The 18293-nt window shown below is 27.8% G+C and overlaps 2 protein-coding genes across 2 annotated transcripts in view; one reads left to right on the top strand and one right to left on the bottom strand.

The window, feature by feature from the left end:
* Positions 1–917: 917 nt before the first annotated feature.
* The window catches only part of LOC100202133 (tyrosine-protein kinase receptor Tie-1), a 108490-nt gene continuing 91114 nt past the window's right edge, over positions 918–18293 (bottom strand). The window contains exons 7-13 of the mRNA XM_065808185.1: positions 9998–10182; positions 5388–5456; positions 5126–5257; positions 1575–1789; positions 1385–1425; positions 1215–1311; positions 918–1137 (exon numbers count right to left, since the gene is read on the bottom strand). Coding sequence (XP_065664257.1) covers positions 933–1137; positions 1215–1311; positions 1385–1425; positions 1575–1789; positions 5126–5257; positions 5388–5456; positions 9998–10132 — 894 coding nt within the window. The 5' untranslated portion in view covers positions 10133–10182 and the 3' untranslated portion in view covers positions 918–932. The remainder of the gene's footprint in view (positions 1138–1214; positions 1312–1384; positions 1426–1574; positions 1790–5125; positions 5258–5387; positions 5457–9997; positions 10183–18293) is intronic.
* Positions 11354–18293, top strand: part of LOC136086403 (zinc finger BED domain-containing protein 4-like) — an 11775-nt gene continuing 4835 nt past the window's right edge. The window contains exon 1 of the mRNA XM_065808701.1: positions 11354–11453. Coding sequence (XP_065664773.1) covers positions 11354–11453 — 100 coding nt within the window. The remainder of the gene's footprint in view (positions 11454–18293) is intronic.

Raw genomic sequence — 18293 nt, 5'->3', positions numbered from 1 at the left:
GAAAACTGAGAAACAAAACACAAATAAGAAATGCCAAGCGATTTCAAATATCTTCGATAACTGTAGTAAAAAAAATTTCACTGCAAATGTCAATTCATAATTTTTAACATAAAATATGTGCAAATAAAAAAAATTATGAACATAAAGTTATGAAAGTGCAAACACAAAAAAACTTGTGGGGTTTAAATTCTATTATGAATACGGATATTCTATATCCGTGCAAAGAATGATATTCTAATACCTAGAGTTTTGACCTGATTTAGAAATTGATAGTTACAATTTGAAAAAATGATTTTTAGTCTTTTTGTTTTAGAAGTTAAGGGAATAAAAAAAAAAAAAAAATCAAAGAAACATCTATTTTACACCATAATACTATATTAAGCTTAGAAGAAACAATAATGAAAAATTATAAAGCCACTTTACCGTTTAAAATTAGTTTATAAACTCTTTTGAGTTAGTTTACACAACAAAATATTAAAATATTGAGCGCACACTATATATTTTAAAGTCATAAGCAACAAAAGCTACAAAGCATGTTCCTAATGAAAGTAAGCGTTTCAAAAGCATTATGTTAATGATTGGGTAAAATAGTATAAAAAAAAAACGAAATAAAATTATTAACGTTATACATTTCAAAATTTATAAAACAGTTAAACACTGTGAGCTAAATTATCAAAGGATAAAATTTTCAAAAAAATGCAAAACCATATTCTAAACTTTTTATCCGAAGTTAAGATGTCGACTAAATCAATTCAATTCACTTAATCAATTTACATTTATTTAATAAGTCTGTTCACAAAATCCTCCTTTTACAAATACTTATTTATTCAATGTTCAATAATTTATTTGAACTTAACTAATTAATTCACTTTATACATGAAAATAAAAGTTTTGTTTTTAAAAAGCTATTATATTATCAAATCATTATTAACTTAACATGCACTTCCTACATCACTTCTTGTTTCAAATGAGAGGCTACTCAATAAGGAAACATTGTAATACGGACTTTCTTCATTAATATCAAAGCTGAAATAACGACCACCTTGTGATATTATTTGTTCAAGTTGTTTGCGTAACTCAGTAAAAGATGGTCGCATTATTAAATTTTCATTCCAACAATGCAGCATAATATCATATCTAAAGAAAGAAATAATCCAAGTTTTAATTTTAGAATTAAAAAAAAAAGACAAAATTAAAAAAAAATTGTGAATTACATAATACTAGAGCAGTTATCTGGTCGATCCATTCTGCAACCAGCCTTCAAAAAGTTTAGAAGTTCACGATTACTTAAAGTAGGATAAGGTGTTCCACCTGTCATCAAAATGAAAACATTTTTTAAAGTTCATTTATTTACGTTAGTACAAAAGTTATAACTTTTACTTACCAAGAGTAACAATTTCAAATAAGACAACACCATACGCCCAGCTAAAAAAAATTTTATACCTTATAAAACTTTATAAAAGAAAAAAAAAACCTTTTTGCGCTTTAAAAATCTCAATTCACATTTAAATAAAAAATAAAATATTAAAAAAAATTCTTTAATATCTTTAACAAAATTTAAAATTAAAATTTACACATCACTGTATATAGTGAACAATTGGTCACGAAGGGCTTCAATTGACATCCACTTTACCGGCATACGACGAGCATTTTTTCCTACATACTGCATTTCATAATGGACATTTCTTGACAGACCAAAATCAGAAATTTTAACCATTTTGTTTGGACCTACCAAGATATTTCTTGCAGCAAGATCACGGTGAACCAATTTTATATTTGAAAGATATTCCTGAAGCAAATAATGTATATCGAGTTGGTAAGGAATTAGTAAAAACTTAAAAAAATATTAAACTTTATAAAAATCTATTTAAAAGCGTAAAACAAAATGAGAAACGACTGAAAAAGGAAATAAATGCTATTTTTCTTAAAATTAGAAATAACGATAAGAAAACTTTTTTTCTATATTTTATAAAAATATGGACTTAAAATACAATTACCTAACATTATAAGAAGATTAAATATTAGGGTGCAGTAAAAACATTAAAATTTTTTTTTTTTTTAAATTCATTTTGCTTGGGTGTGCAAAAGTTGTTTATTCATATCAGAAATACTCTGTAAAAATTTCAATGCTCTAGAAAATTTTCTTGAGGTGCCCCAAGGACTTTGAAATCCCCCAAAATCCCCAAAAAGTTAGAAATTACAATTATTATTAAATTCATATTTTTTACAAAAAAATCAATGGCTAAAAATAAACAGATCTTGTTTTTCTATTTTATAAGATGTTTTACCATCATATAAGAACCTAATGAGAATATATTTATGTAAGTTGTAGAACTTTGCGGTGCCACAAAAATTAAGAATAACAATTATTTCAAACAAAATTAAGTATTTCTGGTTCAAGTTTATTTTCTGACAGTTAATCATTTCGAGAACGTCATTTTGAACAGCTGAAATCAGATTTTGTGTTACAGACTTTCATAGCTGATCGTGACTCTATTCTTTTACGAATAAAACCATCACGCTGAGGTTCACAGACTGCAATACTGGCTTCAGTGACTGGCTTCACGCCGCTTTCTACAGACTGAGTGTGGCATGGAAAGTCTTTAATTTGTAGCATTTCTGAGTTCAGAATGCTGCTTTTAAGCTGAGTCGATTCAATTGATCTGAACATTGGAGGTTCAGCACTTATATTTAATGACCATTTGATTATGTCTGTATAATCTGATGCTTCAAAGTTTAGCGGTGGTATCTTGAACAATCTAACTGTAGGTTTAGCATAGGTCTTGTCGGATATCGATCTTGCAGCCAATACACGTCTTAGTGCTTATTGACGAATGTGGGGCCTTTCATCGGTTGCCATTGATATTAATAAGTTTTCTGGGTGAGCAAAGTATGCATTTCTTTGGATTACAGGACGAATGTGGGGCCTTTCATCAGTTGAAAACTGACAATTCGCAAGTCCATGTTCTTCAATAATTTTCCGATTGGACCACTAAATGAATTTGGCCCATGTGTATATCCATGCAGGTTAATCAGTAGATGTCTCAATGGTAACTCATTCATATGTAATAAACATACAAACCAATGTAGAGATTTGTTGAAACGAAGCTCGAGAAGTCGAATAACACCACCAATATTACCTGTGTTGACATTCGTGCCATCACATCCGATTACCACCAATGAACTAGTATCAATAGCATTTGCATTCAAAAATGATATAATGCTAATCTTTATACTTTGTGAAGATTCCTGTAATGTTTTAACATGTCCCAGGTATTCAGAACCAGGCTCCTTTATTAACACAACGTACTCCTAGGTCTACAAAGCTAGATGATATCTGTTTCCTTTAATGATCTGGCTTCGAGTTTTGTCCTTTCGACCATCGAAATATAACCCTTCCAATGTTTTGGCAGCACCAGCTTGTAAAATTTTTCTCTTTTTCTGTTTTTCTCTACGAATTTTACTTGGGTCAATAACATCAGATGAGTCATGTGCATTAATAATGCCATAATCAACAAAAACAGCCGATGCTAATGCTGCAGCTGAGCAATCCGATACTCCCCATCGATCACATTCACGAGCTAATCTTGGTAGTGGAGTTCGCACTTGAAAGTTCAAAATTTATTGGGAGCTTGTATTATTAGTTAATGATGGTGACTTAGGCGAGTTTATTATGAAGTCAACATCTTCATTACTATCTCTTTCGGTGATAGCTTCATCTAAATCACCTAACGTGACATCATTGCAATAATCCTCCAAGCTACAATCTGTGATTTCAAAGTTTCAGCATTTGTAATTGATTCGCATTTATAAAATCTCAATTCATCTGCAAGTTTTCTTTTTAGTTTCTTTTCCTGCTGCTTTGTTGTTTTAATATCAACGTTGCCAATAGCCGTTTTCCTTTCTGTTTTTTGATCTGCAAGGAATATTATTTCATTTGGTGAAACTTTACGATTCTTTTCACAAGCACATGTCGAAAAGTCTTTACATTTACATGAAGCAATATCAAAAATTCGATTTGAGTCAATTTTGAAGTTTTTAACTTTGTTCAGGTACTGTGACTTCTTGTCCTTGGACCTCTGTTTAAACGGTTTCAGAAGTGAGCGATATTTGTCATGGTAATCTCTTATTTTAGCTATTATTTGCTGACAGGATATTACTGGAATTGATGCTCTGTGCCATATTGTCTCAAGATCAACAGATAGCTTCCTGGTTGTTTCATTAATTGTAGCTTTTTTGGCATGGCCATCAGACAGTTCTTTTCGTACTGATATAAAATGTTTTATGATATCTGCATACGTTGGCAAAACATTTATGCTCATCCGTGAAATGATGCCAAATACTGGGTATATGTTATCATTGCGAGTTGGTGGTTTCTTCATTCGTACAGTTTCAATCTTTTCTGCCATGATCTAACCATACAAAGACAACATAGCAAAAATAAATGATAATTTTAATAATTATCTGCTAGATTCGATGTTGTTTGTTTGACGCCATTTGTATTTTACGTAATAATACATGCACATTCACTCGCCAGATGGCAGCATTATAGCAGCTAATTATATAGCGCTAAATAATAATATCATTATATCACCCAGACTCACACAAATTTAAAAAAAAAGTCTTTGTCTATCTCGGTAGTCCGTGCTCGGTACTATGTAGTCGGTAGGTCACATTTTGGGGATTTTGGGGAATTTCAAAGACCTTGGGGCACCTCAAGATAATTTCATACAGCATTGCAATTTTTACAGAGTATTTCTGATATGAATAGACAGCTTTTGCACAACCAGGCAAAATGAATTTCAAACAATTAAAAATTTTTTAAATTTTTTTCCGTAGGTCACTTTTTGGGGATTTTGGGGGATTTCAAAGTCCTTGGGGCACCTCAAGATAATTTCCTAGAGCATTGCAATTTTTACAGATTATTTCTGACATGAATAGACAGCTTTTGCACACCCAGGAAAAATGAATTTAAAAAAAAAAATTTCACTGCTCCCTATTAAATACACCGAAATGAAAAATAGCATTGTTGGAGGGTTAATAAAAATGCCTTTGTATTACAATATTATAAATAGAATAATAAAATAAAATATCTAATCAATTGTATAAAAAAAAACACATTTACCATTCCAGATGCCACTTGCCATGCAAAACTAAGTAAATCATCGGGCGTTATCATTTCAACATCATCTAGATGACATTTATCTGACATTGAATTTTGTTTTGAACTCTTACTTGTTTCTTTTATTTTTGTCTTCTATGAATAATATAAAAGATTTGCTACAAATAAATTCAGTTAAAGAATGTTGATAAAGTAAAGTTTGCTATCAGATTTGTAATCTAATTAAAACGAATAACCAGATAATACAAAAGTTATAATAAATCACCTCATTAAACTGATGATTGTTTGATGCATATATAAAGTTTAAATTTTGTTGTCCATTAGGAAAATGAAGCTGAAAAAAGACCATAAAAAAAAAAAGTTCATCGAATAAATGCATTTTTCTATTTTCTTAAACAACATTTCATTTGTAGAGGTTTTTTTTTATAAATACACTGATTGAGCGAATTTAAAAAACGTCATTCTTAAGAGGTCTGAACTCCAATAGGAGGGGTAAAAAGATTTCCGTTACACAACTCACTTGAGAAAACGAAGTGTAAACATCTAACAAATGCTGCCAAAACAAATATTAACTATAAAATCAATCAAGGAGTACCATATGATTTCAAAGATGAATGTTGAAGAGCTATTTGAAGTTAAGAGGATTAAACTATTTGAAGTTAAGAAGATTAAAGTTAAATGGTAAAAAAGAAGAGCTAGTCGCTCGTGTGTTTGCTGCAAATGAAAACAATGTTCAATAGAGAGCAGCAGTAGAAGGTGAGGCAGATTTAAAAAAAGAATATAATTTGAAACTAAATTTAGACAATATACAGATACCTTATCCTTTTAAAATTCTTGAAAACTGGATGAAAGAAGAAGAGGGTATGCCATTCTGGCTAATGTTGTTATATCCAGATATTTAACTATTTAATGTTTAATCCATCTTGGGAGTAAAGACTTAAGTGATTATGAAAATTCAAGAGCATACAGCTACTATAAATCTTCATGGTTTCAGTCTCTAATGTGTCATAATTACACAGGTAGTAATTACTGTAAATTTAAACCAGAATATCGGAGAACACAATCTATCAATGATACATATCATAAACTGTGGTTAGTATTAGAAAAAAGTGCAAAAATAAAAGCCTGTCATTGTACATGCATGTCTGCATGGCTCAAACTTGTAATCTTGTTGCTGCAGCAATTGAGCAAAGAGTGGAAATTTGGTATCACTATCGAAAAGGTGTAATATCTGCCTCCAAAGCACACGAGGTAACAACGAATATGGATAAAATTGAAAAAGCTAATGGTGGGTACCACAACTTTTGGTCACTTGACCAAAAAATATCAGGACTGACCATTTCCAACCCTAAAATTCCAGCATTAAAATATGGTCATACAATGGAAGTTGAAGTAGTGAATGCGTTTTTAAAAAAATGAAAGGACATCATAAAAATCTGACTTTATGTGAATGCGGGCTTTACCTGGATTATGAACATCCTTACATTGGAGCAAGTTTAGACCGAATAATGCTATGTTATTGCTCTCCTAAAGCATGTATTGATGTGAAATATCCTTACAAGATTATTTTTACTACACCAACAGAGTTAAATTTATATTTAAATAATGAGGATGTTAATGTAAAACTTCAAACTAACCATACTTACTACACCCAATGTATGTTACAAATTGCTGTTACAAGGTGTAGTTTTACATACTTTGTTGTATGGACCCCACATGGCATGGTTGTTGATAAAATTGCTTATGATGTGTCTTTGTGGAATTTTTTAAAGAAAAAATTTATGAATTATTATAAAGATAACTATTTAAAATTTATTTTTAGCACCTAATCTATATCTTTTCAAAAACGTTTTTTTACATTAAGGCTTTTATTATATTTTAAAAATCAAAGTTTTTTTGATTCCACTTTTGCCTTTTTGCTTAATTATTATCTTCTAATTTACCTCTAATTCTCTTACCTTTGATAAATTATATTTTCTAATATTTCTTGATGAAATCTATTTTGTAGAGTTAGTGTATAAAATATATAATACTATGATATTATATTATTTAAGGATAAATTTTTATTGTAATGTTGGTGGATGAAATTTAAATAGAAATTATCAAACTTATTTTCCTCATTTAACCTTTATGTACTATTTGTACAACCATAACTTATACAAGGTATAACCATAACATATACAAGGTTAACTTATACAACATACTTATACTACATCGGATTTCAACACGCTAGCCTCTCGTAATTTAATATTTATTAAATCTACTTCTGTAATATCTTAAGCTATATTATTCCAACTATTTTTCTTTACTACAACAATTGTGAACGAACCTCTTTATAAAAGACGACATTCTTTAAAATCTTCCAAAACGTATTTTACTTCATAATCTTTTAAATTCAAGTCCTTTTACTTCGTTTTTTACTTTACCAACACTTTTTTTTGAAACAAACACTTTCATATGATGCATGCAGCGTTTCAACTAATCCAAATTGTTCTGGCCACTTTTCCTTGTGTTTTAACAAAATCTAGCGTAAGCCACAATCTTGACAGCTACTTTCGAATTTTTTCATATTACTATGCCTTTTGTGCAGCTGGAGCCCAGCCTCCATCAAGATCTGCGTTGCTTCATTTCTATACCTGATAAGCTCTTCTACCGTCTGTCTACATGCTTGTAGATAATCAACATAAGTATCTTATTCGAAGGCCAACAGTCTTATTTGATATATATCCTTGTATTTTGATATACGTTTAATGGTAGCATCAAGAACAAATAAAAAAAACTAAAGCCATAAATTAAAAAGTGTAACTCTAATAGTTTGTAAAAAAATGTAGTGTAAGCTCTTACACTAGTCCTGTAGACTACTACAGTCTTCTGTATAAAAATATATAATGTGCCTAAGGGATATAATATACATGGTTATGATTAGGCTTTAAAAACTTGTTTTGCTTCTGTTGATTAGTGTACATTTAATTATCAATATAGATCATTACTTTAATTTTTCTAAATATAAAAATTAAAGCTAAGCGCTATTGTAGGAGCGCCTTGTAATTCACCATAACTTATTATGCTTATTCTATTGCTGATGTTTAAAAAACTTTAATTTTTGTTTTAAATCCTTTTTTATTTCAACGTTTGAAATCTATGGTTCCACACCTAGGTACATAATATATATTGTCATATTGTCATATAAATTTTATGTTGTATATAGTTTAAAGAATCCTGGCCAAAATAAATAAAGAAAAAAGTTTGAATTAGCATAAAAAAGTGGAATGTTGTCAAATAGTGAAAAAAGTTTGTGAAATAAAAGTCTTGTTTTTATAAAATAAAAAGGATTGAGTTTTATACATTAAAAATTAATATAAATTTGGAGTAAAGACTGAATAAGGTTTGCTAATAATATTAAAGGATTTTTATTACTTTTCTTACATATATATGCTATATGTCATATATATTTATAATTATTTATCATATACAGTTATTCTATATTGTGTGACATTACAGTCAAAAACATCAAGTGATATTTTCAATCCAAGACAAATATATGTGTGTTAAGAATCAGACAAAGAGTTTTCATGCGATAGAATAAAGGAGAAAGAATAAAATATATATAAAATATAAAGTTTACTTTATATAAATTTTAACATAAAAGTATGTTAATATACAACCTTTTTTCTAGTAGATTCAGCTGAGTCTTTGGGGTTAAGAATAAAGCTTTTATTCAGAGAATTTAATTTAAAAGAAAATTAACAAAACTCTAAATATTTGAACAACTTTTTGTTATTAGATATTGTTGTATTATTATAAATATTATATATTAGAAAAAAATGCAATTTAAATAAGTTAAAACTAAACACAACCACATAAAAACAAAGTCGGTCAAAGCAAAGCTGATTTTAACCTCATAAAAACTTCGAGTGCGCAGTAAATATTGTTCTAATAGCACAAATATTTAAACACTTCAAAATAAATAAAAACTGGCATACTTCAATCATCTTTTTCAAGTAAAAGTTACTTTTCATCAATTTTATGTTCAGTCAATATCAATATTGAGTTAAAACCCTGAAAAAGTTTACTCATATAGTTCAAAACACCTGGAACCAATAAATAAAGCAAAAAAAGTGACACTTTTGATCTAATTCTCTAAAGTATCATTAAAACTTTTGAATTAACTTCTTTTGACCTTATTTAAAATTTTGTATTTTCAACTGACTTAATAATGATGGGTACTACATTGAAAAATAATAGTAATATAGATGCTGTGCCAAGTTGAATCATGAAAAGCAATATATGCGTTATAACATAATATATGCGTAATATATGCGTTATAACATAATATATGCGTAATATATGCGTTAAAACATATCGCGTTAATATCATAAATTTATTATTGAAATCTTATCAGGTAAGCTTTAAAAAAGTTCAAAGACAGGGCATTTACAGCTTCAAGTTTTTAGGTTACTACCTTAATAATTTAAAATGGTTTTAATGTAACATTTTTGACTTGCAACAAAACTTAGTTCTGACCATAAAAACAAGTTATCGCGGGTAAGGCTAGTAAGGTTTCAAAAAAATATAATTCAACTTTTATAAAACATCATATTAAAAAAACAACATACGAGAACAGAACAGAATCTAAACAACAGAAGAGAATCTAAACCAAACAAGTGGTAAAATAGAAACCCGGCCAAACCACATTTGCATAAAACCATAGATATGATACTTTAGAAAACACAAACACACACGCAAAAAAAAAAAAAAAGAATATGATAAAAAACTCAATCTATACAGTCAAGAAGTTATCTCCTAAAAATAACTTCTTGACTATACAGTGACTATAAAGTGAAAAAAATAAAATTAAAAAGCAAATTAATTTACTTTAGCACGTCTGCCACGTAAAAACTGCAACAAATCACCATTTTCCATGTACTCAACAATCAGGCATAATGGTGTGTTAACTGTAGAACAGCCTAACATATTTACAATATTTTTGTGATATCCAATTTTTTTCATGAGATTAATTTCATTTTTAAATTCATTGATTTCTGAATGACTTGCTCCATCTATATTTTAATTAAAAAAGCGAAAAGACATGTGTCTATATACACACACACAGACACACACACACACACACACACACACACACACACACACACACACACACACACACACACACATATATATATATATATATATATATATACAGTGGTTTTCATAAATTTAGGCGCACTCATTTTTTTTACATATATGTAAGAAAATACTTGAAATAAAAATAAAATAAAACTACTACCGCTATGTTTGATATATAATTTAAAAGAGGAAGTGAAACTCAATTATTGAGTACCTTAATTTTTTTTTACAGGATGTTTATTACTCATTCTATACAAATTAACATAAAAAAGTTAATTGATAAGCTTGATTTTATTTTATTCATAAATTTAGACGCACAATCAAAAAAGTCTTACTTCTTGTTAATTGATAGTTAAATAGTAGTCTTTTCCCCATATTTCTCACTAATAGGCCTACATTAATTGATTTTGTCAAAAACCTTATATAAATATGACTTACCTGGAATTAGTTAATCATTAATTAATAAATAAACAAAAGTTCAGTTAGTTTTGCACTAAAAAGACGCGAAAAAAGGGCAAAAGACGTATCACTCAGGGTGAAAGATGGCAAACTATTGCTCACATCAAAGAAGGAACCAAAAGTAATAGAGAAATCGCCAGGTTAATTGGAGTTTTTGAGAAATGCGTTCGGACAACGAAGCAAAACTGGTGGTGCCAGCAAGAAAACGATGCTAGGTGGTGCCAGCAAGAAAACGATGCTCCTTGTCAACCACCAGAAAGGACGATAGTGTCTTTTTAGAGCTGTCAGAACTAATACAAGAATTAGTTACAAAGAATTGACCACAGAATTCAATAAAACACAAAATACATCTATTTCTCAAAGCACAGTCCACCGAATACTTATCAAATACAAGATTGGAGTCTACTCTGCTTCGAAAAAAACCACTCCTTCGTCCATATGATAAACAAAGGAGACTAAAATGTTTTCGTGAAAGAAGGTATTGGACAATAGAACAATGCAAAAACATGTGGAGTGATTAGTGCAACTTTGAGGTTATCAATCGCAAATCTAACATAACAGTCAAAAGAATATTCTTTTGACTGTTATGTTAGATTTGCGATTGATAACCTCAAAGTTGCACTAATCACTCCACATGTGAGCCATATGGCTCACGAAAAGTATCACGTCAGATACATTAGAACGACTGTGCAAAATGGAGGAGGCTCAATAGGAGTCTGGTCATGCTTCAATTACAAAGGTGTTGGTATGTGCCAAACTACACCGGAAGAATCAACTCCAGAATATATGCAGATGTAGTGGGAAAAAACCTAATTCCATCAATTGACCTGCTGATGCTCAATGATAAACCATGGAAACTTTAACAAGATGGCCCTACTGCACATACTGCATAATATGCAAAGGAGTGGTTCAACGATGATAGTATCAAGTCAATACCGTTGCCTTCATACTCACCTGATTTGAACCCGATTGAAAACATTTTGACTTGGATTGATCGTGAATTGACAAAGGTTCAATTTTCTACACTTGGCTAGCTGAAGTACGTCCTTAAGGAGACCTGGTATAGGGTCCCAGAAGCGATGTGCAAAAATCTTGTTGAGTCTATGCTTAGAAGAGTTCATAGTTGTATTCAACCAAAAAACGGATACACAAAATGATGATTAGTTCATAAATTACGCCTTCTAATATATCGTGGGTCTAAATTTATAAATAATTTTTTTTTGTCTTTATTTTTTAATAACATGTAGTTGTACCTAAATATTACTTAGTATTTGCTAATTTTTTAGTTTTATGTAATTTCTTTTTTAATTTTGTATTCTGTATTTATTTATATAAGAAATAGAAAAAAAAATGAACCGAAATATTTTTTCGTTATCGTTTTATATATATATATATATATATATATATATATATATATATATATATATATATATATATATATATACATATATATATATATATATATATATATATATATATATATATATATATATATATATATATATATATATATATATATGTATATATATAAATGTACATGTATATATATATATAAATATACATATATATGTGTGTGTATATATATAAACATATATATATATATATATATATATATATATATATATATACATATATATATATATGTAAATATATATATATATATATAGATAATATTGTATAATATTGTAAATATATATATATATATAGATATATAGATAATATATATATAGATAATTGTTTGTATTTGAAAAAAATATGTAATTTATATATATTACGTCAAATGTAAACAAAAAACATACGAAAAAAAAAAAAATATATATATATATATATAAATATATATATATATATATATATATATATATATGTATATATATATATATATATATATATATATATATATATATATATATATATATATGTTTATATATATACACATACATGTATATGTATATATATACATATATATGTATATATATACATATATATATGTATATATACATATATATATATATATATATGTATATATATATATATATATATATATATATATATATATATATATATTTATATATATATATATATATATATATATATCTATATATGTATCTATATATATATATACATACGTAAAATGTATATATATATACATATATACATGCGAAAAGACATGTGCATATAAATAAAATGTATATATATATACATATATACATGCGAAAAGACATGGATATATATATATATACATACATATATATATATATATATTTATATATATGGGTATATATATATTTATGTATATATATATATATATATATATATATATATATATATATATATATATATATATATATATATATATATATATATGTATATATATCTAGATGATAATATATCTACATAATAATAAGGTATTTTTATTATGTACATATATGTATATATATCTACATAATAATAAGGTAATAGTTACTAAGTAATAATTAGGTACAACTATATATAAATATATATATATATATATATATATATATATATATATATATATATATATATATATATATATATATATACATATATATATATATATATTTTTTTTTTTAATTAGGGTGCATTGATAGGTGAAAAATAGTCTAATATGGATATGTAATAGCAATAACAAGTTTCCCTTTGGTTTAAAATCCTCAAACTCTTAGCCCCCTTAAATTCAAATAAAATGCTCTTCAGGTTCCACTAGGAGCTGAAAGGGTTTTAAAAGTGCATAAAAACTCTTTAAATTTTGTTATGCCACATCTACCGCTTCAGGGCACATAAAGAAAGAAATTGTGATATAGTTTTAACATTTTTTTTCAAAATTGTATCACAAATATTTATTAATTTAACATTCTCTGTCATATAAAAAGATTCACCAAATTCAAAAAAATATAAATAATTTTTGAAAATCACGTTATATCTATATTTAAAAGATACAACATAATACAATATTAGCAGTGGTGCATAGTGATTCAACGATGATAGTATCAAGTCAATACCGTGGCCTTCATACTCACCTGATTTGAACCCGATTGAAAACATTTTGACTTGGATTGATCGTGAATTGAATCAGGGCACATAAAGAAAGAAATTGTGATATAGTTTTAACATTTTTTTTCAAAATTGTGTCACAAATATTTACTAATTTAACATTCTCTGTCATATAAAAAGATTCATTAAATTCAAAAAAATATAATTAATTTATGAAAATCACGTTATATCTATATTTAAAAGATACAACATAATACAATATTAGCAGTGGTGCATAAAAGTGAACAACATAAATCGTACTACGTATAGTAATACTAACAGTGGTGCGTAAAAGTAAACATCAAAAACCGTACTACAAATAGTAATAGTAGTTATTGTAATATTAAGTGTTGTAACAATTACATTATTTTTAGTCGGTGCAAGCATCGTTTTACAGACGACAGCCCACACAATATAAAACACAAGTTATCAAATATATTTATTTATTCGCACTTTAATAACATTCAACAATCTTGTTTCTGGTTTCATTTGGTAACAAGTTCCATTTATTACAAACTTGGATGGTGAAGAAATTATATCTCGGTAAACATGGTTGTACGCATTCTCTTTGTAACCTGTAATTGTTGCCCTGAATCATAGAAGCCGGGTCTGAACGAGTCAAGTATGATGCCGATTGTGTATTTTTATATCAAGATATTTGGTCAATATTTTGGTTTTCTTTTGCTCTTCTTTTTTCTAATGTTGTTAAATCCATTGGTCTAAGTCTTTTTTAATTTGAAATCTTTTTAAGTTGTGTGACTATTTTTGTTACTCTTCTTTGCATTTTTACTTACTCATCAATATCATGTTGTAATCAAGGATTTCCTGCGGATATAGAAAAATCAAAAAGCAGTCTCATATTTTGTAAATAGGGATTTCTTTGTTTTCACATTAAAGTATGTAAATGTACATTTAATTAGACCTAAAGTTCTTTGCGCTTTTGCCGTCGCTGAAACCGCTTGATTGTGTCATTTAAGGTCGAATGAAACAACCATGCCTAAATCTCTTTCATTTAATGTTGTATCTAAGTTATACCTATTGTCGTCATGGGTCATTCTGTAACTCATTTGTGGATTCTTTTTACCTAGATACATTTTCTAGATGCATTTTACCTAGATGTATTTGCAGATACTTTGCACTTTCAACTTGGTCAACCAGAATCCGTCCATTTTACAAACTCATTGATGACATTCTGTAAAGATTCGTGATCTTTAACATTTTTTATAACTTTCATTAGTTTATCGTCTGCGCATAGTTTGCAATTCAAATTAGCAATTGATAATAGATCGATTGCAATCACCTTGAATAACAAGGGACTAAGGTCCTTGAGGCACATCACTAAAAATCTTAAGCCACGGTGACACCTATTTACCAATTACAACTCTATGCCATCTTTCGTTTTAAAAAACTATATATCCAGTTAAGTAGTACACCCTTGATACCATTAGCTTTGTACTGTTTCAATAGTCGTTTATGTAGAACTTGATCGAAGGGTTTGGAAAAATCTAAATATATAATTTCAACCGCTAAACCTTCACAAGTTCTTTTTGTTAAAACGTCCAATGCTTCTACTAAATTTGTTACACAGACTTTATTTTTTACGAAGCAATGTTAATTTTTTGACACCAATTTATTTCGCAAGAGATGAGTCATTATTGTTTCTCTTCCAATTGCTTCCATAACCTAGCATGCTATAGATATTAATGATATAGGTAAATTGTTAAGTGGTTCTTTTGCATTCTATTCTTGAATACTGGCGTGATATATGTTAATAGATGCATTGTGTAAAAAAATAAAAAAATAACACAACTTTAAAAGAAGTCAAAATAAGCTTATAAAGCATTATTTTGCTTTATATATATGAAAAGCTTTAAAGATTTCAGATATATAAAAGTGGATAACTACATATATAAAAGCAGATAACTACAAATAATTATGCAACTCGGTATTCAGCCTCATTATTAAACGGTGGCTTTACACATAGACTCTCCAATCATGATCGGATAAATTTGTCTCTGGATTTATGACTGCACACTGCTGTCGATGCTTCAATTTCAATTTTAAAACATTATTTAACAGCTTGAAATTTACAATGACATCTCGGATAATTGACAATCGACGATTTACCGGTAATGACCATCTTTCTAATAACTGCATCAGAATGGTCAAACATCATTGGAAGTACGGTAACTTTAGTGTTTTGCTAATCAATGAGATTAATGTAATCAGAACTATTGTAGTTTAGTTCAGGAAAAATTAAGTTTAATAGTCCGGAAATTCGCTGCGGCTTCGCTTTCGAAATTCTGCAAAAACCTATTTCAAGAACACTTTTTCGTTCATCCATAATAATTGCAAGAAGAATATTTTCATAATGGGCAAAGTATATATATGACAAGAATGATAACAGATATCTTTACATAACAAGATTGATAATGTCTATTAAATCAGAAGACAAATAAAGTTCTTAACTTGCTTTACAGCTCTAAGGTTGAAACACACAAAAGAAGCTCACGGTTTACCATTGTTATCCACTTTGAATGATTTAAAGCTTCTGAGAGGTGTTACACCACTGCTTACAAACATTCACTAAGAGAGACAGCACTTGTGATTTCCCATAAGTTTTTTTGATTTGCGCTGAGACTTTTCAACTTTACTATATACAAATCAATGTACAATCAATTGTTTTATGATCAATTGTTGACCAATGGGTTCAGAAAATATACAAGGAAGGGTTGCCGGATCATTAAGGTGTTATAATAAATAGCGCTGTGGCAATTCATTACTATGAACTCAACATACTAACCATTGTAATGGTCATTCTATTTCTTTCTCTATCAATATGATAACACCATTAAAAAGTTTTTTCTTTTGATGTTGTCTAATACTTTTTGTTGCCACTTTGTCTTCTTTGCGAATGATCAATTAAATTTTATTGTCCAATTAGAAAATCTTGTTCCGCAGTAGAAACTTTATGTTCTTTACAGCAGTTGCTTCTTCCAAAGCGCACTTGCATGCTGCAATGTCAATGTTTTTGTTTGTACTTCTTCTTAAACAACTTCTAATAATGTCTGATCTTGAATGGCTTATTCCGTTTCATAATACTCCTGTTAAACCTTGATTAGTTTCTCGCCCGTGGACCAGCTAGTTTGTTGAAGGTCATCATACAAAAATTTTATGTTAATAATTAAAGACAAAATAATGTGCCTCATTAAAACCATATACAATATCTCGTATTTCTTTTCTTCTTTTTTTTGTTCTTTTTACTTATTCAAAATAAGTTTTAAAGTAAAAGAATGAACAAAATACATAAAACATATATGGTAAGAACTATAAATTTTGTTAACTTTTCAATAAAAACGCGGGTTCTCCCGGTATCCGCGTTTTTAAGATTATAAGATCTTGTCATTGAGAATTATAATCTTATATATCTAAAACGCGGATACTCGCTGTATCCGCGTTTTAGATTATAAGATCTTGTCATCAAGAACCACCTAAGCAGATTTGAAATGAAAAAATATCTTTAATAATTCATTTATAAACATTCACCCATAAATACATATATAATTATATACACACATGTAAACACACAAACATATAAATATATATATATATATATATATATATATATATATATATACTTAAAGATACATATATACATACAAGTTAAGATAAATGATTTCTTATTTAAAAATTAAGATAAAAGATTTCTTAAGAGTATTAGATATAAAACTATATAGGTGTATATAAAATATATATAGGTGTATATATAATATAAAAATATATAGGTGTAGTTGAAGATAAAATATCAAAAAATTTAGGTATAATGTACAAAGCAAAGCAGTTATTACATCGATCTTGTTTAAAAAACATTTACTTTTCTTTTATTCATTGCTACTTAAGTTATGCGAACATTGCTTGGTGTAGCACTAACGCGACGAAAATAAAAAAATTACTTAGCAAACAAAAACAGGCTATAAGAATAATTTCAAACGTAGATCGCTTCTCACACACACAAACACTATTTAATGAACTCAATATCCTAAATGTATATAAACTAAACCTCTATCAAGTTCTTATTTTCATGTTTAAACTTGATAAAAATATATTACCAATCTTATTTTATTCAATTTTTGAAAAAATAAATCACATATACCCTACTAGATTTTCAAAATACAACTACATTCAATCCAAAACTTATTATTCCGCTACTAAATTCTCTATTGTAAACCGAGGACCAAAGTTGTGGAACATAATATTAAATAATGAAATGAAAACTAATTATTCTCTAAACCAATTCAAAACAAAACTTAAGTAATTAACTGAAAATGAATTAAATTTTTTCTAATAAAACTTCTTTATATTAGAAATTAATAATTAATAGTTAATTAATTAATTACTTTAGATTATTAATCCATAATTAATCAATAATTGTACATATATTTTTATCATTTTAAATGTTAACCTTCTTTTTGAGAAATTTATTTTTTATTTTTGCGTTATTTATTAATCTTATACTTTTTTTTTTTTTTTATAC

Source organism: Hydra vulgaris, chromosome 10, assembly GCF_038396675.1.
Source record: "Hydra vulgaris chromosome 10, alternate assembly HydraT2T_AEP".
NCBI lineage: Eukaryota > Metazoa > Cnidaria > Hydrozoa > Anthoathecata > Hydridae > Hydra > Hydra vulgaris.
The sequence above is the reverse complement of the archived record's forward strand: the minus strand, read 5'-3'. Positions and strand labels throughout refer to the sequence as shown.